At 46.2% G+C, this 26214-nt stretch overlaps 2 protein-coding genes across 7 annotated transcripts in view; one reads left to right on the top strand and one right to left on the bottom strand.

Moving 5' to 3' along the window:
- Positions 1-12193, top strand: part of arhgap28 (Rho GTPase activating protein 28) — a 53857-nt gene extending 41664 nt beyond the window's left edge. For all 6 annotated transcript variants that reach the window (XM_067435282.1, XM_067435286.1, XM_067435285.1 and 3 more), the window contains exons 9-15: positions 51-210; positions 4401-4483; positions 6371-6568; positions 6680-6814; positions 9043-9170; positions 10095-10159; positions 11579-12193. In XM_067435282.1, the coding sequence (XP_067291383.1) occupies positions 51-210; positions 4401-4483; positions 6371-6568; positions 6680-6814; positions 9043-9170; positions 10095-10159; positions 11579-11664 (855 nt within the window). In that variant the 3' untranslated portion in view covers positions 11665-12193. The remainder of the gene's footprint in view (positions 1-50; positions 211-4400; positions 4484-6370; positions 6569-6679; positions 6815-9042; positions 9171-10094; positions 10160-11578) is intronic.
- A 949-nt stretch (positions 12194-13142) lies between these two features.
- The window catches only part of lama1 (laminin, alpha 1), a 93673-nt gene continuing 80601 nt past the window's right edge, over positions 13143-26214 (bottom strand). The window contains exons 54-63 of the mRNA XM_067434769.1: positions 25336-25487; positions 23897-24070; positions 23275-23458; positions 22618-22724; positions 20494-20689; positions 18714-18866; positions 18467-18620; positions 18062-18195; positions 14870-15089; positions 13143-14710 (exon numbers count right to left, since the gene is read on the bottom strand). Of these exons, the coding sequence (XP_067290870.1) occupies positions 14559-14710; positions 14870-15089; positions 18062-18195; positions 18467-18620; positions 18714-18866; positions 20494-20689; positions 22618-22724; positions 23275-23458; positions 23897-24070; positions 25336-25487 (1626 nt within the window). The 3' untranslated portion in view covers positions 13143-14558. The remainder of the gene's footprint in view (positions 14711-14869; positions 15090-18061; positions 18196-18466; positions 18621-18713; positions 18867-20493; positions 20690-22617; positions 22725-23274; positions 23459-23896; positions 24071-25335; positions 25488-26214) is intronic.

Raw genomic sequence — 26214 nt, 5'->3', positions numbered from 1 at the left:
CAGTGTTGTTTAGTGGAGCTCCTGACTGTGTATTGTGATGTCCTCCACAGCACCTGCGTCAGGAGCTGGAGTTGAAGTTCTACGAGGATCGCTTCGACTGGGAGGAGGTCCGCCAGAACGACGCGGCGGGTTTGTTGAAGATGTTCATCCGCGAGCTGCCTTATCCTCTGCTGACCCAACAACACCTGCCGGCTTTCACAGCCGCTCAGAGTGAGTCTGAACACCCACATGCGACCATCACTGCAAAAAAATGCTTTTCTTACTCAGTATTTTTGTCTTGTTTCTGGTCTAAACATCTACAACTTCTTAAAACAAGAAGTGTTTACTAGACAATTAAAAATTGTTGTCTGGTTTTGGGAAGAGATAACTCAAAATTAAGAGTTTTTGATTAAAATAAGCAAAATAATCTGCCAATGGGGTAATAATCTTGTTTCTGTTTGAATTAAGATTATTTCGGCTCCACACTGCGATTTGGCCGTCTGAGACAAATTTAGCAAATCCTAAAAGAGGACCCACTTTATATTAGGTGGCCTTAACTACTACGTACTAACATTTTAATTACTAATTTGATACAATGCACTTATTGTGCACATACATGTTTTTACATTGTACTTACATTTAAAAAATACCTGCATACTGCATTACGTCTGTAATTAATTTCTGTAGTTACATTTGTAATTACACAGTTGGCACTTCCCTTACACCTCACCCTACCCTTAAACTACACCTGTGCCTAACTCAACCCTTAAACTACACCTGTCCCTAACTCAACCCTTAAACTACACCTGTGCCTAACTCAACCCTTAAACTACACCTGTGCCTAACTCAACCCTTAAACTACACCTGTGCCTAACTCAACCCTTAAACTACACCTGTCCCTAACTCAACCCTTAAACTACACCTGTGCCTAACTCAACCCTTAAACTACACCTGTGCCTAACTCAACCCTTAAACTACACCTGTGCTTAACTCAACCCTTAAACTACACCTGTGCCTAACTCAACCCTTAAACTACACCTGTGCCTAACTCAACCCTTAAACTACACCTGTGCCTAACTCAACCCTTAAACTACACCTGTGCCTAACTCAACCCTTAAACTACACCTGTGCCTAACTCAACCCTTAAACTACACCTGTGCCTAACTCAACCCTTAAACTACACCTGTGCCTAACTCAACCCTTAAACTACACCTGTGCCTAACTCAACCCTTAAACTACACCTGTGCCTAACTCAACCCTTAAACTACACCTGTGCCTAACTCAACCCTTAAACTACACCTGTGCCTAACTCAACCCTTAAACTACACCTGTGCCTAACTCAACCCTTAAACTACACCTGTGCCTAACTCAACCCTTAAACTACACCTGTGCCTAACTCAACCCTTAAACTACACCTGTGCTTAACTCAACCCTTAAACTACACCTGTGCCTAACTCAACCCTTAAACTACACCTGTGCCTAACTCAACCCTTAAACTACACCTGTGCCTAACTCAACCCTTAAACTACACCTGTGCTTAACTCAACCCTTAAACTACACCTGTGCCTAACTCAACCCTTAAACTACACCTGTGCCTAACTCAACCCTTAAACTACACCTGTGCCTAACTCAACCCTTAAACTACACCTGTGCCTAACTCAACCCTTAAACTACACCTATCCCTAACTCAACCCTTAAACTACACCTGTGCCTAACTCAACCCTTAAACTACACCTGTCCCTAACTCAACCCTTAAACTACACCTGTGCCTAACTCAACCCTTAAACTACACCTGTCCCTAACTCAACCCTTAAACTACACCTGTGCCTAACTCAACCCTTAAACTACACCTGTCCCTAACTCAACCCTTAAACTACACCTGTGCCTAACTCAACCCTTAAACTACACCTGTCCCTAACTCAACCCTTAAACTACACCTGTGCCTAACTCAACCCTTAAACTACACCTGTGCCTAACTCAACCCTTAAACTACACCTGTGCCTAACTCAACCCTTAAACTACACCTGTGCCTAACTCAACCCTTAAACTACACCTGTCCCTAACTCAACCCTTAAACTACACCAGTCCCTAACTCAACCCTTAAACTACACCTGTCCCTAACTCAACCCTTAAACTACACCAGTCCCTAACTCAACCCTTAAACTACACCTGTCCCTAACTCAACCCTTAAACTACACCTGTGCTTAACTCAACCCTTAAACTACACCTGTCCCTAACTCAACCCTTAAACTACACCTGTGCCTAACTCAACCCTTAAACTACACCTGTGCCTAACTCAACCCTTAAACTACACCTGTGCCTAACTCAACCCTTAAACTACACCTGTCCCTAACTCAACCCTTAAACTACACCTGTGCCTAACTCAACCCTTAAACTACACCTGTGCCTAACTCAACCCTTAAACTACACCTGTGCCTAACTCAACCCTTAAACTACACCTGTGCCTAACTCAACCCTTAAACTACACCTGTGCTTAACTCAACCCTTAAACTACACCTGTGCCTAACTCAACCCTTAAACTACACCTGTGCCTAACTCAACCCTTAAACTACACCTGTGCCTAACTCAACCCTTAAACTACACCTGTGCCTAACTCAACCCTTAAACTACACCTGTGCCTAACTCAACCCTTAAACTACACCTGTCCCTAACTCAACCCTTAAACTACACCTGTGCCTAACTCAACCCTTAAACTACACCTGTGCCTAACTCAACCCTTAAACTACACCTGTGCCTAACTCAACCCTTAAACTACACCTGTCCCTAACTCAACCCTTAAACTACACCTGTGCCTAACTCAACCCTTAAACTACACCTGTGCCTAACTCAACCCTTAAACTACACCTGTGCCTAACTCAACCCTTAAACTACACCTGTGCCTAACTCAACCCTTAAACTACACCTGTGCTTAACTCAACCCTTAAACTACACCTGTCCCTAACTCAACCCTTAAACTACACCTGTGCCTAACTCAACCCTTAAACTACACCTGTGCCTAACTCAACCCTTAAACTACACCTGTGCCTAACTCAACCCTTAAACTACACCTGTCCCTAACTCAACCCTTAAACTACACCTGTGCCTAACTCAACCCTTAAACTACACCTGTGCCTAACTCAACCCTTAAACTACACCTGTGCCTAACTCAACCCTTAAACTACACCTGTGCCTAACTCAACCCTTAAACTACACCTGTGCTTAACTCAACCCTTAAACTACACCTGTCCCTAACTCAACCCTTAAACTACACCTGTGCTTAACTCAACCCTTAAACTACACCTGTCCCTAACTCAACCCTTAAACTACACCTGTGCCTAACTCAACCCTTAAACTACACCTGTGCCTAACTCAACCCTTAAACTACACCTGTGCCTAACTCAACCCTTAAACTACACCTGTCCCTAACTCAACCCTTAAACTACACCTGTGCCTAACTCAACCCTTAAACTACACCTGTGCCTAACTCAACCCTTAAACTACACCTGTGCCTAACTCAACCCTTAAACTACACCTGTGCCTAACTCAACCCTTAAACTACACCTGTGCCTAACTCAACCCTTAAACTACACCTGTGCCTAACTCAACCCGTATCCACCACAATTTAAGCAGAAGTGCTTTGCAGTACAATCTGAACACAGTAAGTACATTGTACTTATTTTTTGATGCAAGTACAGTACTTAAGGCCACCTAATATAAAGTGGGGCCCTAAAAGATTCCTCTGATCCTCGGCTAAAATCTGACGTCTTCGGTCGTTAGTTTGACATGTTCAGCCGATTAATGAGCGCTGCGATCAAATTTTACCTCAGACGAATTCTGGCAGTGTCAGAAGATTTGGCACACAATCCTGCAGTGTGACTTCTCCTACGACGACCCTCAAATATCTCGGTTTTTCAAGACAAACTATGACCATAATGAGCGCTAAAGATTTCTCTGTAGCCTCCATTTCAGTCCCGCGTGTAACGCAGCTCACCGTCAGCCAACGCGTCATTCATTGATGATATAAAACTCCAGACGAGTTTTCTTGCGTGCGTCCGTTTTTAGCGCGCCTTGACCATCGTACAGTCTGACATTAATAACCACTGAGATCTTACAGTGTGACACGACTTACATCAGGGATCATGTCTGACAAGGGACATTCACAAAGGATTTCGAAAAATCGCACGGTGTGCAGGACCCTTTACCCCATTGGCAGATTATTTATCTTATTTTAAGCAAAAACTCTCTTCATTTTTAGTTATTTTTCCCCAAAACAAGTCAATTACGTTTGCTTGTCTAGTAAATACTTCTTGTTTTAAGAATTTTTAGATGTTTGGACTAGAAACGAGACAAAAATACTGAGTTAGAAGAGCATTTTTTGCGGTGCATCCCATCACTCATCTCTTTCTCTGTCCGTCCGTCAGGTATCTCATCACCCAAACATCAGATCCAGGCTCTTCATCTTCTCATCATGCTGCTTCCTGAAGCCAACAGAGACACGCTGAAGGTCTGTTCATCTCCTCACACGGTTTCTGAAGATGATCAACTCAGTCATTTGTCGTTTAAAGCAGCTGTTTTTCTAGATTGTGTTTTTAAGAATTAGCTTTTACTCACAATAGCCAATAAATTAATACGTATATGAAATAGTATCCAGGTTGTCCAGGATCATGAGAATCAAGTAAAAATTACAACAACAAAAAGGATTATAAAACGAGAAATATGATTTTTGACAATGGCCAGATTGTGACGGCTAGACGACTGGGTCAGAGCATCTCCAAAACTGCAGCTCTTGTGGGCTGTTCCCGGTCTGCAGTGGTCAGTATCTATCAAAAGTGCTCCAAGGAAGGACCAGTGGAGAACCGGCCACAGGGTCATGGGCGGCCAAGGCTCATTGATGACCGTGGGGAGCGAAGGCTGGCCCGTGGGGTCCGATCAAACAGACCAGCTACTGGAGCTCAAACTGCTCCAGAAGTTAATGCTGGTTCTGTTGGTTCTCGGGTGTGTGTGTGTGTGTGTGTGTGTGTGTGTGGTTTACCTGAGGAACACATGGCCCCAGGATGCACTATGGGAAGAAGGCGAGCCGGCGGAGGCAGTGTGATGCTTTGGCCAATGTTCTGCTGGGAAACCTTGGGTCCTCCATCCATGTGGATGTTCCTTTGACACGCTCCACCTACCTAAGCATTGCTGAGACCATGTTCAGCCTTTGATGGAAACGGTATTCTGGTGGCTGTGGCTCTTCCAGCAGGATAATGCTCCTGACACAAAGCACAAATGCTTCAGGAATGGTTTGAGGAGCACAACGACCAGTTTGAGGCGTCGACTCGGCCTCCAGATTCCCCAGATCTCAATCCAATCGAGCATCTGTGGGATGAGCCGAACAAACAAGTCCGATCCGAGGCTTCACCTCGCAACTTACAGGACTTAAAGGATCTGCTGCTAACATCTTGATGCCAGATACCACAGCACACCTTCAGGGGTCTAGAGGAGTCCATCAGAGATGGGTCAGCACAATATTAGTTTGTAATGTTATGCCTGATCAGTGTATGAAACAGTACGAGTCAGTGTCTCTGTTTAGAGAGTGTATGTGAAGTATTTAAATTATGCTCTCAGGTAAAGTTGATGAACCGGTTGGACGAGAGGCATGAAACTGTGATGAAAAACACACACACACACACACACACACACACACACACACACACACACGCGTCTGGTTCACTATTTTTGTGGGGACTTTCCATAGACGTAATGGTTTACATACCGTATAAACTGTACATTCTATCCCCCTACACTGCCCCTGCCCCTGCTCCTAAACCTACCTCTCTCTCTCTCTCTCTCTCTCTCTCTCTCTCTCACACACACACACACACACACACTGCCCCTAAACCTACCCATCACAGGAAACATTCTGCATTTTTACTTTCTCATAAAAACTCCTCCTGTGTGATTTATAAGCCTTTTGAAAAGTGGGGACCGCTGGCTGGTGATCTCAGGTCCTACTATCCTTATGGGGACATTTGGTCCCCACAGTTTAATATAAACAAGGACACACACACACACACACACACACACACACACACACACACACACACACACACACACAGTCTCACAGGATGCCTGAATAGAGACGCGAGAGAGAATCAGGCCTGTTTGACGTCATGTTTTGTGCCCATATTCTCATGTTGAGATTCAGCGCTGAATCAGTTCCTGCTGAAATCAGCTGAAAACTCAGGACAGATGCAATCGAGACGTATTTACCCCAGAGCTCAAACGCCAAGGTCACGGTTTCGGCTCACAGGGAATGAAGCTCGACTGAACTTTCCAGCGAAACTTCCTGTTTGGAGTTTGTTAGTATTTCTTCTGTAGTAATATGAAGCCTGATGGTGTGTGTTATCAGGCTCTTCTGGAGTTCCTGCGAAAGGTGGTGGCGTACGAGGAGAAGAACCGCATGAGTTTGTGGAACGTCTCCATGATTGTAGCTCCAAATCTCTTCACTTTTCGCGGGAAGAACGCCAAGCATGAGGAGATGCAGGGAGCCATTACGGCCGCCCAACTCGTACGTCTCCTCATTACCCATCAGGACCTGCTGTGGACGGTGAGCATCCGGGCCCATAAAACACCTGCTTTTACATTATGAAAAGCAATAACCAAAAAAGCATAACAGACGCAGTTCACAGATTGTCACGTCTGTTATTCGCATCCACAGGTCCCGTGTTTCCTGATCGCTCAGGTCAGAAAAATGAACGAAGCCGCCCTGGGCAAGAAAACGCCGACTTCAGAGAAAAGCAAACTCCGATTACTGAGGAGGTGGAACATGGAGAAGGACCGAGACCGCAGCGAAGTGAGTGCTCATGGGATTAAAGTTAACTCAAATAAAACATTAGGCCACTTTAAGTGAAATAAGTTGAATAAAAAATAACATAATAGACATTTATAAAACACAAATGCACTCAAAAACTTTACTAACTACAATTTAAAAAATGAAATGGAAAACATAAAAACTAGTGCTGCCAAATGTATTAATTGCATCAAACATAAAAAGTTTGTTTATATAATGTGTGTATGTACAAATAAAATATTTATAAAGAATATCTAAAATATGCTAAAACACTTCCATGAACACGAATGTGTTGTTGAACTATCTAAACTCAATCGCAGAGGGACGTATTTGAAAGCACATATTTGAGCTCAAAGTTGTTCGGCTGATGAAAACATCGTGTTAACATTATTATGAAAACATCGTGTTAACATTATTATGAAAACATCGCGTTAACATTATTATGAAAACATTGTTTCTAATATAGCAGTTTTTACTGCGACGACAGCATCCGAAATATTGACTGTTCCAAGATGGCGGATGCACTGACGTGAGCGCTCGAATGTGGCATAAGGGTTTTACTTGTATTATATTATAAATATTGAACGTTATCTTATATATTTTTGACTGCGAGCGCCATCACGCGACGTCCGTCCAACTCATGTTTACGATAGTGGAATCTAAACGCGTTATGTGTTAATAACGACCGATAACTCAACAGACGCCAGACGATACAAATCCGTTCGGATGGATCTTAAATTATTTCAAGATGGATTACTTCACCCCGTTAACGTTACGTGAAGTCACTTTAGAACTAGCAACGATGGCACGGGCTTGTTACAGTAGTAGCCTAAAATATTGTTTTGAGTATGAAAGAAACCTTCGTCTTTTACAGCTTTTATCCTCCTGGTCCAGTCATAAATTCATAAAATAGTAGCCATGACCGCTGAGGAACATCTTTAAATACAGTAACGTAGCGTTCACATGACCGGCGCTGGGATGATTTGAATGAAAATGGCGCGTAATTTCCTCAACGTCGCAGTACTCGACAGTGGTTCAAAAAATAATAATGATTTAAAAAATCCACATTTTTTATATATACATATATATATATAATAAAATTATTATTAAAATCATTTCAACACCTTTAGTTTTTGAACTAATCAGCTGAAGGAATGCTCAGCAGTCGGGGGTACTCATTACAAGTAACTTGAGTTACGTAATCAGATTACTTTCTCAAGTAACTAGTAAAGTAATGCATTACTTTTAAAATTTACAACAACATATCGGAGTTACTTTTTCAAATAAGTAGCGCAAGTTACTTTGTTTTCTCATTTATTGACTGACTGACACATCTTCTGTCCCCATGTTGAGATAAATGATCGTAAGTGTGAAGTCGTGAGTTAACATGATGGTTATTGTAGTTCTAGCGTGCATTACTAATCTCATTTGCACGAAGAACAAAACACAATTCAGTATTCCTCAAAATTAATAAAATCTGTGAAATACAAAATCAGAAAACCATGCACACCTCCAATAATTAAATGTTAAATAAATTAAATATGTTTATGCATTCAATCTCAGTTTATTAACCGATGTATTGCTGCTGACCTTTAATGATTCAGTTAAACCATATCCAAAAAAAACGTGTGTGTTTTTATTGGGGAAGTAAGTGTTGCCTGAGGCGTATTATCTACTTTTGGGGTGAAAGGGTCTTTACATTTGCTCAAAAGTAGAACTTTATATATATATATATATATAAACAAGCCTAGCCCAGGTGGGAAAAAATAATGCAAAAGTAATGTAACGCATTACTTTTCTTAAAAAGTAACTAAGTAACACAATCAGTTACTTTTTAACAGAGTAACGCATATTGTAATGCATTACTTTTCAAAGTAACTTTCCCCAACACTGATGCTAAAGACGTAATTTGGCTCCGCCTACTGGTGGTAAACATTCCCAGTTTTGGTTCTTGTCCAATCAGAGGACCTATGGAAGCCCGTTTCTGCCACTAAATACCAAAAATTAAAAGAGTAATTGCGACTTTTTATCTCAGAATTCTGACTTTTTTCTCACAATTGCGGGATATAGTCACAATTCTGACTGAGAAATAAAGTCAGAATTCTGAGATAAGTCACAATCACTCTTTTAATTTTTTTATTTAGTGGCGTAAACGGGCTTCCGTAGAGGACGAGAACTACCTAAAATAGCAGTAGTGATGATGTAATAAAGTCTCTGTCCGTGTTCCTCAGGTTACGGATCTTCGTGACGGCGTCATCCGTGTTCACGCGCCACTACACGCCAAGGTTTCCATGGCGATTCAGCTGAACAGCGAGATGAAGGCCAGAGACATCATGGCACGCTTCGACGTCGAAAACGGGTTAGTGACCTCATCACACACCGGTCACATGACTCAACCGACCAATGACCAGATCTGGACCGTCCCTCAGCTCATGTACTCGAGTCCTGTATTGAAGTTCACTGTTTGAGTCTCTGTGCTTTACTGGAGTATTATTTTTTCTGTAAACTTCTGACTTTAACTTCACTCCATCTGAAAGACAAATATCGTCCTCTTTACTCCACTACATTTCTATCAAGGTCCTCGAAGTGGAAAGTCGTTTCTGTCGCAGCTTTGAAAGTCAGTGATGATTTTTTTCTTCTCTTTTGCAGACGGTAATCAGTAATAATCACTCGTGTAGCGTCATGTGAAGTTTCACAACAATTTTTGAACACTGATCAGTTTATAGCAAAATGGAAGAGGACGGTTCCTCAGCACAGTTATACCGGAGACACATTTCAGTTTTCTGAAAAGATTAAAGATTAGTTAATTTGGCTTGTGCACTTGATGCATATCTCATAAAATGTTCAAAAATGTAAACGTCAGAGAAAGAGAAGAGTAAACAGTGTGAGAATATCAGATGTGTGTCAGTGTATTGGATCCGTGCATTCGGCCTTAAAGTGACAGCAGCTTTGTAACTTTTCTACAAGTATTTAAATGAGTTTAAGTTAGTCGTCTGCTAGTGTGTCAGATGGAGCGTCACTGACTGGCTTAAACCATGATGGCATAATGTGCATTTATACAACTATAATACAATAATGCGGCGACATAAAGAAGGACATTTACTTCTGATACTGAAGTACTTTAGAAAACAAATACTTCTGTACTTTTACTCCAGTAAAAATCTGTTTTAGCAACTTTCACTTGTGACGTAGTAATATTTGACCAGCAGTGCTGTTACTCTAGTAATGGAGTTGTGTAGTTTGTCGACTTCTGCTAATGTTAGCCAATCACTGTGGTTTGCAGGCGCGGCGGGCGAAGCGCTAGTCGACGACAGAGGCAGTTTTTGTTCGAGGTGGGAGGAAACATCGGTAAGTTGAGTATCATCACTCATATTATTGATTATTAAAGCGATAGTTCAGCCATAAATGAGCCTGATGTTGATCTGCTGACCCCCAGGGCATCATTGGTGTGTGTGTTTCTTCAGGAGAACACAGATGAAGATTTTTAACTCAACCGTTGCTGTGTGTCGGTCATAATGATGTGAATGGGGAACAATTCTATGAGAGCAAAACAAACATGCTTAGACAACACACACACACACACACACACACACACACACCCTGCTGCTTGTGACGACACACTGATGTCTTAAGACACGAACCGATCGGTTTCTGTGAGAAACTCAACAGTATTTATGATATTGCTGCGCCTGCAATTTCGCAACTCTGTCGCATCTCTCTATGATCTCTCTGCCGCTCACACACACACACACACACACACACACACTCTGTCCCGGCGCCGCTGCCTCCCTTCCACTCACGTCACTTTTCTAAAATCCCCCACAGCGCGAAACACGAGTCCCGCAAACGCGCCGCCGAGGAGCTTGTTTGTAATCGGAGGACAATGGCTCATTAGTTTCGAGATGGTTTGGGCACAAGCTGATCGCGTTGAAAATGAAGGCGTTTGTCTAGCGTAAGAAGCTCATCTGAATCATTGCCGTGGCTGATTTAAGAAAATGACCGCTCTGAAGAGACGCCGCTTTAGTTCGAGGTAGTGCTGACAATAATAAAGAAAGACGATCAACACCTTATGTGTTTCCGCTGTAATGCAGATGTAATATACTTCTGAATGTAAGCCCATCTTATGCGGAATGACGCTTCATACGGTCGTCTGCCCCGGCTCTAACCTCCAGTGTTTCGAGTGTCAAACGCCGTGACCAAATGTTTTTATTGGTTTATTAAGTACAAACAGGCGAGTTATGAAAAATTGAGTGTGAGGGATTTGTTCACTTCACACAAAAAGATTCTGGAATGAGATGCTAACTGTAGAAGCGTTTAGTCCACTGTCTGTAATAGACTAATTTAGAGATCACTTTTTTTAACCGACAACTTTAATCGGTTAACGTTGATACGGTCAACCATGGGTCAAACGGTCATCGGTTAACATCCCTATATAAAATATCATCAATACTGTAGTGTTTCTCTCAGAAACCGATCGGTTCGTGTCTTAAGACATCAGTGTGTCGTCAGGAGCAGCAGGGTGTGTGTGTGTGTGTGTGTGTCTAAGCATGTTTGTTTTGCGCTCATAGAATTGTTCCCCATTCACATCATTATGACCGACACACAGCAACGGTTGAGTTAAAAATCTTCATTAGTGTTCTCCTGAAGAAACACACACACCTATGATGCCCTGGGGTCAGCAGATCAACATCAGGCTCATTTATGGCTGAACTATCGCTTTAACGAATAATCCTCGCATTAATCTGAAGAACGCTCGGCTCTCTGCAGGAGAACGCTGCCTGGATCCGGACGCACTTTTACTGGACGTTTACCGCGCTAACCCTCACTGCGAATGGGTGTTAAAGTCACGCTGACCAGAGTGTGTGTGTTTAACGCCAAGTGCTGCCGGAGGTCAGAGGTCAAACGCTGAAGTTGACCCCTGTGGCGCTCTTCAATGCTGGTCATTGAGTTTGCTCGGTGCCAAAACTGTGACCGTCCTGGACAGAAGCATGTTTCCATCACTGGCCAGTGTAAAAAAAGAGCATGTACATAAAATATTTATACCACTAATTTATCCTGCTGTATGATAATTATTTTGTATTGTTTATATCCGCATGTTTGTGATGAAGCCATGTGAACTGAAACCTGCGAGCCGCTCATATTCACCACAAAAAGACATTACGGCAAATAAAAACACATCTTATGCTTACGTTTAAATGTTCAAATGAATGAGAATGGTGTTGATCAAAAACATAAACAGATAATGTTTGTTTTAAATATGCTGGAATAATGTCATGTAATGGTACTAAAATATGATTGAGCTGCACAGGTAAATATGACCTCAAATGAATATTAACGCCAATACCATCCACTGGAGCGCACTGCGAACAACGCTCTTCTGACTCCGTCTCGTTTCCAGTCCAAATATCTAACAGTTCTTAAATCAAGATGCATTTAGTAGATCAGTAAAACCACAGAAGATATGGTCTCTTGTTGAAAATATCTAAATGAAGAGAGTTTTTGCTTTAAACAGGCGAAATGATCTGCCAATGGGGTGAGAAAAATAATCTGATTTCTGATTTAAATCTTGTTTCTTGTTTCCGAACAGAAATCAGATTATTCTCCTCACCCCATTGGCAGATCATTTGGCCTGTTTGAAGCAAAAACTCACTTCATTTAGATTTTATTTTCAACAAAACAAGAATAAATATCTTCTGTGGTTTTACGGATCTAGTAAATCATCTTGATTTAAGAATTGTTAGATATTTAGACTGGAAAGAAGAAGAAAACACTAAATAAGAAGAGCGTTTTTTGCGGTGTGAGCCGATGATTTAGTTCATTCTCTGCCAATAACACATCAGTATGTTCTCTCTGATGCTCTGAATGTGTGTTTGTGTTATTCTTTTTATGTATGATGCACTGAAACGAGCTCCTGATTTTTATATTTGACGTTGCCAGCTGAGTTTGAGCATCAGAGTTATCGCTCAGTGACCGCTTCACTGCAAAAAATGCTCTTCTTACTCAGTATTTTTGTCTTGTTTCTCGTCCAAACATCTAAAAACTCTTAAAGCAAGAAGTATTTACTATACAAGCAAAAGTAATTGTCTTGTTTTGGGGAAAATAACTCAAAATGAAGAGAGTTTTTGCTTAAAATAAGATAAATAATCTGCCAATGGGGTTTTCTGAGTGTTATGAAGATGTGGCCGTATTGTAGAGTTGAGGAGTCAAGCTGAAACTACAGCTCATTAAAACACGTCAAACCTCAGTGTGTGTGTGTGTGTGTGTCGGAATGTTCCAGATAGTGCAGGAATGTTGGCGAGTTTCATCATCACGAACACGAGCGACACTCGACTTACACACTACTCGTGTTTTATTAACACGCATCAAATCTACACAACATCTGTAAAGCTTTCGGTCATCATAAATCATATTTCCATCAGCCGCTGCTTCTGAGTTATGACAAGTCAAACGTGACGCACTGAAGGTCATATTTATGAGAAAGATTTAGGACAGACAATTATAACTCAAAATTGTCAATTTAAACTGTGTCGTCATTTCTTTTGTCATTTTTCAATCAAATCAATGATGATTAAAAAAAAGTCCAATATGAGACGAGACGATATTAAGACATAAATCAAATGATTACCTAAAAGTTATTTATAACAAAGTAAAAATGAAAACTTTTTGTCATAATTAACTCTAAACATAAGTCAGTCTATGAAGTCATTTATGATATGTAAAGTCAACTAAAACAAAAAGTCAAAATTATGAAAAAAATCATAAAAAGAATTGTCAATTTAAACTTTTAAAAATAAGTAATAATGACAAATTTATGACATAAAAGACAATTGAAATGATCAGCAAAAAGTCTAAATAACTTTCATCATAACTGACTTGTCATAATTCAGACTTTTTGTCATTTTTAATGCATATAAAGTCACTCATTTTTTGGTGATCATTTCAAATGCCACAATTTTGTTTGTCAAAATTATGATACAAATGATAGACTAAAGACATACGTCATGATTTAAAAAAGCTAAACATTATGACAATTTGACTTTTTGACTAAATAATGACAATTTGACTAAAAAAATGACTTTTTGTCATAATTGAATTGTGTAATAAGGACTTTTTGTTATTGCCTTTTTATGACATAATTTGGACTTTTTGTCATAATTGAATGACAAAAAGTAATTTGATATGATATATAAAGTCAATGACGACAAAAAGTCATAATTATGACTGTCATCATTTTTTGGTGATAATTTCAATTGCCATAATTTTGTCAAAATTATGATAGAAATAATAGACTAATGACATCCGTCATGATTTCAAAAAACTAAAAACTATGACAGTTTTAACTTTCATAATCGATTTGTTAATTTAGACTTTTGTCTACTTTGACTGACAAAACAAACATTTATGACGGTCAAATATGATACAAATGATGGAATTGACATTAGTCAATAATGATAAAAAAGTTGAAATTATCACAAAGTCAAAACTATGATACAAATGATCGTCAATTATGACATTAAAAGTAAAAAATGACAGTCATACTCGTGATAAAGTCATAAAAACATTAATCTTAGATATTCAAATTGTGTAAAATCAAGCGTGTCGTTAATGCTCCGTAAACTAAAAATCAACAACTAGATCTTGACTAGCGGTAAAACCCCAAACTAAAGTCATGTTAAGAGACGTGGCCTTATTGTGAAGTGTCACTGAGCGTCGGGTCAGAGGTCACACACACTCCAGAGGTCGGAGGTCATGCAGGGCAGGAGTGAGGGAAGACGTGTGTGTGTGTAAACGCGGAGCTGAAGTCCAGATGGTCCGTCACGTGACCCTTGAAGACTCGCAGGTTCCTCATGCAGCCGCGGAACGACTCTCTGGAGCTCAGGCAGTTCTGCTTCACTTCAGCTGAGACACACACACACACACACACACAGTCAGGTACAGCAGAAGAGTTATGCAGTTATACAACATCACGACTGATGGATGACTGACAGCCACACACACACACACACACACACTCACTCACTCACTCACTCACTCACACACACACACACACACACACACCTGGATGTCCGCCCACATAGATGGGGTTCTTGGTCTCTGCTGAGGTGGAGGATGAGTATGGGTTCTCTGTGGTCAGAGTCACTCCGTCGACGGTCAGACTGAGGCTGTGCTTCTGCTTCCGGGCCACTAGAGTCCGCCAGCGGCCGTCACACACAGACCCGCTGCTGATCCGGCTGCTCACGCTGATGCGGCCCGCGCCGTTATTCACGTTAAACACCACCTGAGACGGGTCAGAACCAGATCGAGAGCGTCAGAACCAGTTAGAGAACGTCAGAGCCGGGTCAGAGCGTCAGAAGCGGGTCAGAACCGGATTTAGAGCGTCAGAAGCGGGTCGGGAGCGTCAGAACCGCATCGGTAGCATTAGATCCGGGTCGAGAGCGCCAGAAGCGGGTAAGAACCGGATCGAGAGTGCCAGAGCCGGTTAGAGAGCGTCAGAACCGGGTCGGAAGCATTAGATCCGGGTCGAGAGTGTCAGAAGCGGGTCAGAACCGGATTGAGAGTGTCAGAACCGGTTATAGAGTGCCAGAGCCGGGTCAGAAGCGGGTCAGAACCGGATTGAGTGTCAAAACCGGTTATAGAGCGTCAGAGCCGGGTCAGGAGCGTCAGAACCGGATCGGGATCATTAGATCCGGGTTGAGAGCGTCAGAAGCGGGTAAGAACCGGATCAAGAGTGTCAGAACCGGTTAGAGAGCGTCAGAAGCGGGTCGAGAGCATCAGAAGCGGGTCGAGAGCATCAGAAGCGGCTCGAGAGCGTCAGAAGCGGGTCAGAACGTCAGAAGCGGTCGAGAGCGTCAGAAGCGGTCGAGAGCGTCAGAAGCGGCTCGAGAGCGTCAGAAGCGGCTCGAGAGCGTCAGAGCGTCAGAAGCGGTCGAGAGCGTCAGAAGCGGTCGAGAGCGTCAGAAGCGGCTCGAGAGCGTCAGAAGCGGCTCGAGAGCGTCAGAGCGTCAGAAGCGGCTCGAGAGCGTCAGAAGCGGTCGAGAGCGTCAGAAGCGGTCGAGAGCGTCAGAAGCGGTCGAGAGCGTCAGAAGCGGTCGAGAGCGTCAGAAGCGGCTCGAGAGCGTCAGAAGCGGCTCGAGAGCGTCAGAGCGTCAGAAGCGGCTCGAGAGCGTCAGAAGCGGTCGAGAGCGGGTCGAGAGCGTCAGAAGCGGTCGAGAGCGGGTCGAGAGCGTCAGAAGCGGCTCGAGAGCGTCAGAAGCGGGTCGAGAGCGTCAGAAGCGGGTCGAGAGCGTCAGAAGCGGTCGAGAGCGTCAGAAGCGGGTCGAGAGCGTCAGAAGCGGCTCGAGAGCGTCAGAAGCGGCTCGAGAGCGTCAGAAGCGGGTCAGAACGTCAGAAGCGGGTCGAGAGCGTCAGAAGCGGCTCGAGAGCGTCAGAAGCGGTCGAGAGCGTCAGAAGCGGCTCGAGAGCGTCAGAAGCGGCTCGAGAGCGTCAGAAGCGGCTCGAGAGCGTCAGAAGCGGCTCGAGAGCGTCAGAGCGTCAGAAGCGGTCGAGAGCGTCAGAAGCGGTCGAGAGCGGGTCGAGAGCGTCAGAAGCGGTCGAGAGCGGGTCGAGAGCGTCAGAAGCGGCTCGAGAGCGTCAGAAGCGGGTCGAGAGCGTCAGAAGCGGGTCGAGAGCGTCAGAAGCGGTCGAGAGCGTCAGAAGCGGCTCGAGAGCGTCAGAAGCGGCTCGAGAGCGTCAGAGCGTCAGAAGCGGCTCGAGAGCGTCAGAAGCGGCTCGAGAGCGTCAGAGCGTCAGAAGCGGTCGAGAGCGTCAGAAGCGGTCGAGAGCGTCAGAAGCGGTCGAGAGCGGGTCGAGAGCGTCAGAAGCGGCTCGAGAGCGTCAGAAGCGGCTCGAGAGCGTCAGAAGCGGCTCGAGAGCGTCAGAAGCGGCTCGAGAGCGTCAGAAGCGGCTCGAGAGCGTCAGAGCGTCAGAAGCGGCTCGAGAGCGTCAGAAGCGGTCGAGAGCGGGTCGAGAGCGTCAGAAGCGGCTCGAGAGCGTCAGAAGCGGCTCGAGAGCGTCAGAAGCGGGTCAGAACGTCAGAAGCGGTCGAGAGCGTCAGAAGCGGTCGAGAGCGTCAGAAGCGGGTCGAGAGCGTCGGAAGCGGGTCGAGAGCGTCGGAAGCGGGTCGAGAGCGTCGGAAGCGGGTCGAGAGCGTCAGAAGCGGCTCGAGAGCGTCAGAAGCGGCTCGAGAGCGTCAGAAGCGGTCGAGAGCGGGTCGAGAGCGTCAGAAGCGGGTCGACAGCGTCAGAAGCGGGTCGAGAGCATCAGAAGCGGTCGAGAGCGTCAGAAGCGGGTCGAGAGCATCAGAAGCGGCTCGAGAGCGTCAGAAGCGGGTCAGAACGTCAGAAGCGGTCGAGAGCGTCAGAAGCGGTCGAGAGCGTCAGAAGCGGGTCGAGAGCGTCGGAAGCGGGTCGAGAGCGTCGGAAGCGGGTCGAGAGCGTCGGAAGCGGGTCGAGAGCGTCGGAAGCGGGTCGAGAGCGTCAGAAGCGGGTCGAGAGCGTCAGAAGCGGGTCGAGAGCGTCGGAAGCGGGTCGAGAGCGTCGGAAGCGGGTCGAGAGCGTCGGAAGCGGGTCGAGAGCGTCAGAAGCGGTCGAGAGCGTCAGAAGCGGGTCGAGAGCGTCAGAAGCGGTCGAGAGCGTCAGAAGCGGCTCGAGAGCGTCAGAAGCGGCTCGAGAGCGTCAGAAGCGGGTCGAGAGCGTCAGAAGCGGGGTCGAGAGCGTCGGAAGCGGTCGAGAGCGTCAGAAGCGGCTCGAGAGCGTCAGAAGCGGGTCGAGAGCGTCAGAAGCGGTCGAGAGCGTCAGAAGCGGCTCGAGAGCGTCAGAAGCGGGTCGAGAGCGTCAGAAGCGGGGTCGAGAGCGTCGGAAGCGGGTCGAGAGCGTCGGAAGCGGGTCGAGAGCGTCAGAAGCGGGTCGAGAGCGTCGGAAGCGGGTCGAGAGCGTCGGAAGCGGGTCGAGAGCGTCGGAAGCGGGTCGAGAGCGTCGGAAGCGGGTCGAGAGCGTCGGAAGCGGCCGAGAGCGTCGGAAGCGGGTCGAGAGCGTCGGAAGCGGGTCGAGAGCGTCGGAAGCGGGTCGAGAGCGTCGGAAGCGGGTCGAGAGCGTCGGAAGCGGCCGAGAGCGTCGGAAGCGGGTCGAGAGCGTCGGAAGCGGGTCAGAACGTCAGAAGCGGTCGAGAGCGTCAGAACCGGTCCGCGGGTCGCTGCAGCAGAACCTTACTGACCTGTCCGTTCAGCAGCTCCAGGCCGATGGCGTCCACTTTAGTGCTGCTGATGCCCAGCAGAACCCCGTCCGGCGCCGTGGAGCGGAAGTCCAAACTCACCGTCAGGTCCGAGCCCACATTATAGCCCTCCTTCACTGCAGCACACACAGCGGTCAGCACAGTTACAATTATGACAAGTCAATGAGATTAAAAATATATATAAGTATTATAAACAAAAATGTTAAAGTTGAAATAATGACGCTAGCAATTAGGACAAAGGACAACATTGACATTCAATTATGATAAATGATTGAGGGAGTGTGTGTGTGTGTGTGAGTGAGTGAGTGAGTGAGTGAGTGAGTGAGAGTGTGTGTGTGCGAGGGTGCAAGAGTGTGTTTGCATGTGTGTGTGGGTGTGTGTGCTCACTGAATGCTGCGTATCCGCCTCCGCTAAAGAAGGTTCCGTCCTGAGCGCGGCTGAAGCAGGAGCTCGTCTCATGAGCCTCCAGAGCCCGGCCGAGCTCCAGCCGAACCCCATTCAGAGTCACGTCCTGCAGACACGCCGCCAGACTGTGTGTGACCTGGGGAACCACACACGCAGACACACACGTTATCACACACACACTCTACACCACACACCTCTCCAAATGCCTTTATATGAAAACATGCGTTACGTTTCCGATCCTCCTGGCGGTGTAAGTGGCAGGAAGTCCTCCGAGGTAAAGCTTGCCCTCCACGTCCAGTGTGTGTCCTTTAGTGGAGACGCGCTCAGAGTCTCTGCCATCCACACTGACCATCACTGACTTCTTACTGAACTCTGCCCTCACCTGCACACACACATGCACGCACACACACACGCACGCACGCACACACACACACAGACGTACACATATACACACAGACAGACACACAAACGTACACATATACACACAGACACAAACGTACATACACACACAAACGCAAACGTACACATACACAAACACAGACAGACACAAACACGCGCACACACAAACACAAATGCACACACACACGTGCACGCACACAGACACACACAACGTCACCATCATTGTTTATTGACATCGCCCCCGTGTGGAATTAAGGTCAATTGCACCCAATCAGATATATTTATTGTTGTGCAGAAGAACATAAACTTACACTGTTACACTCCTCGGGTCATTAGCGACCCGATATACTCTCACCTAAAGGATTATTAGGAGCACACACTAATACTGTGTTTGACCCTTTCTCCTTCAGAACTGCCTTAATTCTCTGTGGCATTGATCAACAAGCTGCTGAAAGCATTCTTTAGAAATGTCGGCCCATATTGATAGGAGAGCATCTTGCAGTTGATGGAGATTTGTGGGATGCACATCCAGGGCACGAAGCTCCCGTTCCACCACATCCCAAAGATGCTCTATTGGGTTGAGATCTGGGGACTGTGGCGGCCATTTTAGTTCAGTCAACTCATTGGCATGTTCAAGAAACCAATCTGAAATGATTGGAGCTTTGTGACATGGTGCATTATCCTGCTGGAAGTAGCCATCAGAGGATGGGCACATGGTGGTCATAAAGGGATGGACATGGTCAGAAACAATGCTCAGGTAGGCCGTGGCATTTAAATGATGCCCAATTGGCATTAAGGGGCCTAAAGTGTGCCAAGAAAACATCCCCCACACCATTACACCACCACCACCAGCCTGCACAGTGGGAACAAGGCATGATGGGTCCATGTTCTCATTCTGTTTACGCCAAATTCTGACTCTACCATCTGAACGTCTCAACAGAAATAGAGACTCATCAGACCAGGCATCATTTCTCCAGTCTTCAACTGGCCAATTTTGTTGAGCTCGTGCAGATTGTCGCCTCTTTTTCCTGTTTGTAGTGGAGATGAGTGGTCCCCGGTGGGGTCTTCTGCTGGTGTAGCCCATCCGCCTCAAGGTGGTGTGTGTTGTGTCTTCACAAATGCTTTGCTGCATACCTCGGTTGTAACGAGTGGTTATTTCAGTCAAAGTTGCTCTTCTATCAGCTTGAATCAGTCGGCCCATTCTCCTCTGACCTCGAGCATCAACAAGGCATTTTCTCCCACAGGACTGCTGCAGACTGGATGCTCTTCCCTTTTCACACCATTCTTTGTAAACCCTAGAAATGGTTGTGTGTGTAAATCCCAGTAACTGAGCAGATTGTGAAATACTCAGACCGGCCCGTCTGGCACCAACAACCATGCCACGCTCAAAACGGCTTAAATCACCTTTCTTTCCCATTCTGACATTCAGTTTGGAGTTCAGGAGATTGTCTTGACCAGGACCACACCCCTAAATGCACTGAAGCAACTGCCATGTGATTGGCTGATTAGATAACTGCATTAATGAGAAATGAACAGGTGCTCCTAATAATCCTTTAGGTGAGTGTGTGTATGGAGGTGTGTGAGTGTGTGCATGTGTAATAATGACTCACGGTGTGCCAGAGTCCGTCACTGATGATGTCGTCAGCGGTCAGCGCGGCATTGGCCGGTCCTTTGCCCAGGTCACATGACATCATGAGACGTCCGGCCTGCAGCTGCAGAACCGCGTAATCCTGCTGGTTAGCATTAGCCATGTAGAAGAGAACGCCACTGCGAGAGAACGTCCGCACGGACAGCTTCACCACGAAACTGACACACACACACACACACACGTTACAATCTGTGCTTCACACACTCATCTCAACACTAATGGATTACAGCAGTGATCATAGTAGGGTGGCCATTTTCATAACACCAAAAACTAAGGAGGACACGTCGCAGCCTTTAGTAAAGCAAGAATAATAGCATAGGACATGGTGTAGGCTACTCATAACTACAATACAATTTTGTCCATCATATCGATGGTATCATGATATAGTAATTCTGAAATAGTCCCATTCATTGCCACAATTTGATCTACGATAGCTTAGTGTAGAAATATATATTTTTATTTTTTTATTCAAGACATTGTGAAGTCTGTGCAAAGTGCCTGAAAACATAGGCCTAACATTTCTGGACTTCTGGAAATAACAGAAATACATAAATAAACAAATACTGAATGCTATAAATAAATACACATTTCAGCAAGCAGATAGAGCAACCACTGACTACCATAGTCGGGAATGAAATACTATGGCAGTCAATGGGTGTTTTTTTACAAACATACTTCAAAATATATTCTTTTGTGTTCAGCAGAAGAAAGAAACTCATACAGGTTTGGAACAACATGAGGATGAGTAAATGATGGCAATTTTCATTTTTGGGTGAACTCTAACGAAAGTAGTACAAAATATGACCGTGGCAGAGGGGGTGTGGTTTATGCAGAGGGCGTGGTTTAGGCAGACGGGGCGTGGTTTATGTGAAGGGGCGTGGTTTAGGCTGACGAGGAGTGGTTTATGCAGAGGGCGTGGTTTAGGCTGATGGGGCGTGGTTTAGACTGACAGGGCGTGGTTTAGGCTGACAGGGCGTGGTTTAGGCTGACAGGGCGTGGTTTAGGCTGATGGGGCGTTGTTTAGGCTGACGGGGCGTGGTTTATGTGGAGGGGCGTTGTTAAGGCTGACGGGGCGTGGTTTATGTGGAGGGACGTTGTTTAGGCTGACGGGGCGTGGTTTATGTGGAGGGGCGTTGTTTAGGCTGACGGGGCGTGGTTTATGTGGAGGGGCGTTGTTTAGGCTGACGGGGCGTGGTTTATGTGGAGGGACGTTGTTTAGGCTGACGGGGCGTGGTTTATGTGGAGGGGCGTTGTTTAGGCTGACGGGGCGTGGTTTAGGCTGATGGGGCGTTGTTTAGGCTGACGGGGCGTGGTTTATGTGGAGGGGCGTTGTTTAGGCTGACAGGGCGTGGTTTAGGCTGATGGGGCGTGGTTTATGTGGAGGGGCGTTTAGGCTGACGGGGCGTGGTTTATGCAGAGGGCGTGGTTTATGTGGAGGGGCGTGGTTTAGGCTGATGGGGCATGGTTTATGTGGAGGGGCGTGGTTTAGGCTGATGGGGCATGGTTTATGTGGAGGGGCGTGGTTTGTGTGGAGGGGCGTGGTTTATGTGGAGGGGTGTGGTTTATGTGGAGGGGCGTGGTTTGTGTGGAGGGGTGTGGTTTATGTGGAGGGGCGTGGTTTGTGTGGAGGGGTGTGGTTTATGTGGAGGGGTGTGGTTTATGTGGAGGGGCGTGGTTTGTGTGGAGGGGTGTGGTTTATGTGGAGGGGCGTGGTTTGTGTGGAGGGGCGTGGTTTGTGTGGAGGGGTGTGGTTTATGTGGAGGGGTTGTGCTTGTTTACGCTTTTACACTGCACAAAATGCTCTTCTTACGTCATTCTGTCTTGTTTCCAGTCTAAATATTTAACAATTCCTAAAATCAAGATGCATTTACTAGATCAGTAAAACGGGAAAAAAAAATTCTTGTTTTGTTGAGAATAAAATCTAAATGTGTGTGTGTCTGTCTGGGTTTGAGTGAGTGTCTGTGTGAGTGAGTGTCTCTCTAATCTCCACACATACACACACACACACACACACACACACACACACACACACACACACACACACACACACACACACACACACACACACACACTCTTACAGCTGTACCTGGTTCTGACGGTCTTGTTCTTGAAGCCTATGATCATGTGACTGTGTCGGGTCAGGCCGAACTGATGGGATTCTGGGATGCTGTCGGTTTGGTCCGCGGACACACACTGAGGAAGAGGAGTTCAGTGTAAGTGTGTGTGTATGAGACGTGACATTCTTCAGCTGTTTCAGATGAGTGCGTGTTTACAGAAACTCAGTGCTATCTGAAGAATGTCACGTCTTACGCACACACACCTGTCACAATCACATGCATGGAATATTTTGAATAAAACAATAAATCATCACCACAAGCTGAGCTTCCACATGAGCGTTATAAAGTGCATCAACACACACACTTACACACTCACACACACACACACACTCTCGATCTCATAATGAGGAATAAAAACTCAACGTCAGAGACGGATGTGATGTATGAATATAAATATGTTTGAACTGCATGAAATATTTATAAACATTTCCACATTCCTGATCCTTCACGTGTCTGAAGGAGTGTGTGTGTGTGTGTGTGTGTGTGTGTACTTGTTTATATTACATTGACCAAATGTCTCTACCATGTAAATTGATTTATAAACATACTAAATTATGTTTTTCTGAAAATGTAAAAATGCAGAATGTTTCCGTGTGTGTGTGTGTGTGTGAGTGTGAGTGACTCACGCTGGTGCTGCCCGGTGTGAGCGCGCTCAGCTCCGCTGCAGGTGACAGGGGACGTGTGGAGGGGTCAGAGGTCGGCTCCGCCTCCACCTCGTCAGGTAGAAGCTCACGCTTTGGTCTCTCCTCCAGTAAGCAGCTGTCCATGTCAACGCCCTCATAGAGCAGAGCAGCCGACAGATCCAACAACCTGACACACACACACACATTAGACCATCTCATTCACATTATACTCTATACTGTTTCTTATTCACTCACACACACACTCTCACAGTACAGTGACACTGCTGGATTACTGTTTGTAAAGTAGCTAAAGGTGTGTGTGTAGGCATGTTTTTGTGACATATGAGGACACAGATGTGTGTAATGCCATGGGTATGACACAGGTATTACAGGAGAGGGTGAAATATGAGGACATTACCCATGGCCCCACTTTACAAAAGGCTTATAAATCACACAGGAGGAGTTTTTATGAGAAAGTAAAAATGCAGAATGTTTCCTGTGATGGGTAGGTTTAGGGGCAGTGTGTGTGTGTGTGTGTGTGATGGGTAGGTTTAGGGGCAGTGTGTGTGTGATGGGTAGGTTTAAGGGCAGTGTGTGTGTGTGTGTGTGTGTGTGTGTGACTCACATGCCGTCCACTGCTGTGTTCCTGATGCAGCCGTAGAAGGAGCCGCTGGATCCCGAAGCCTCTCCTGCAGGAGCGCCGCCGATGAAGAGCCGACTCAGAGCCGGAGCTTTATCTGCAGACGAGCTCAGCTTCAGCAACACCCGAGTCTGCTCATCCACCTGCACTGAGATGGACCTGAGCAGAGACACAGAGATGAAGAAACCACACACACTCACTCACTCACTCACTCACCCACCGACTCACTCACCCACCGACTCACTCACCCACCGACTAACTCACTCACCGACTCACTCACTCACCGACTCACTCACTCACCGACTCACTCACTCACCGACTCACTCACTCACCGACTCACTCACTCACCGACTCACTCACCCACCGACTCACTCACTCACCGACTCACTCACTCACCGACTCACTCACTCACCGACTCACCGACTCACTCACTCACCGACTCACTCACTCACTCACTCACTCACTCACTCACTCACTCACTCACTCACTCACTCACTCACTCACTCACTCACTCACTCACTCACACACCGACTCACTCACCCACCCACCGACTCACTCACCCACCCACCGACTCACTCACCCACCCACCGACTCACTCACTCACCCACCGACTCACTCACTCACCCACCGACTCACTCACTCACTCACCGACTCACTCACCCACCCACTCACTCACTCACTCACCCACCGACTCACTCACCCACCCACCGACTCACTCACCCACCCACCGACTCACTCACCCACACACCGACTCACTCACCCACCCACCGACTCACTCACCCACCCACTCACTCACTCACCCACCCACCGACTCACTCACCCACCCACCGACTCACTCACCCACCCACTCACTCACTCACCCACCGACTCACTCACCCACCCACCGACTCACTCACCCACACACCGACTCACTCACCCACCCACCGACTCACTCACCCACCCACCCACCGACTCACTCACCCACCCACCCACCGACTCACCCACCCACCCACCGACTCACTCACTCACTCACCGACTCACTCACCCACCCACTCACTCACTCACTCACCCACCGACTCACTCACCCACCCACCGACTCACTCACCCACACACCGACTCACTCACCCACCCACCGACTCACTCACCCACCCACCCACCGACTCACCCACCCACCGACTCACCCACCCACCCACCGACTCACTCACTCACTCACCGACTCACTCACCCACCCACCGACTCACTCACTCACCCACCGACTCACCCACCCACCGACTCACTCACCCACCCACCGACTCACCCACCCACCCACCGACTCACCCACCCACCCACCGACTCACTCACCCACCGACTCACTCACCCACCCACCGACTCACTCACTCACCCACCGACTCACCCACCCACCGACTCACTCACCCACCCACCGACTCACCCACACACACACACACCTCTTGCTCCTCTGCAGGATGAGCGAATGCTCCTGTCCATCACTGAAGGAGCCGTTCTGTGGTTGGATAATGACTCTGTGCTTGGCTCCGCCCTCGGCCACGCCCACATGTACCTCCACCAATCCGGACACGAGCATCACGAGCAGGAGCGGCTGTAAATGTAGAAGATTTTATTATTGAATTTAATGCAAAATAAGCTTTATGTAAAGACACCATTATGTATCAAATGTGTGCTGACTTTGAGAACGTGCTTCAAAATGACATACAGAAGAAGCATGACTGACAGAAAAAGAAGATGCAATGTGGTGAGCCAGGAAACCAACTGGAAAAAATATCTGAAGGTTGTTACCGTTTTGGGAAAGCAATTATGTTATATATGATTGCACGGCTCTGTGAGATACTTGATTCTGATTGGTCAATCCCGCATTCAAGCGGTGACCGGTTCTACTTCTGTGCTTAACGCTGGCGCCATCTTGTGGCTGTTAAACACTTAACCACCCGGGGTTACAATGGAAGACTTCTAGGCGGGTTTCCTTCATAACGTTTTAAATATGGATATTTTTCTGACACAAACGCATCGATTGGAATCAGAAGGCTCTATTAACCCATCGGAGTCGTGTGGAGCACGTTATTTGACGGACAGCTGCATTTAATGGACTTCAGAAACAGCTCCAACTACTGCTGGGATTAACGTTAGCCTGGACTTTTTAAATATAACTCTGATTGTATTTGTCTGACAGAAGAATGTCATAAACACCTATAATGACCTGAGGGTGAGTAAATCAGAGGCTTGGGTTCATCTTTGGCTGAACTAACCCTTTCAGCATTCATTCTCAACATTTAGCAGCGATAGATAAAGGCTTAAAGCAGGCTGGAACT

Source organism: Pseudorasbora parva, chromosome 24, assembly GCF_024679245.1.
Source record: "Pseudorasbora parva isolate DD20220531a chromosome 24, ASM2467924v1, whole genome shotgun sequence".
Lineage (NCBI taxonomy): Eukaryota > Metazoa > Chordata > Actinopteri > Cypriniformes > Gobionidae > Pseudorasbora > Pseudorasbora parva.
The sequence above is the reverse complement of the archived record's forward strand: the minus strand, read 5'-3'. Positions and strand labels throughout refer to the sequence as shown.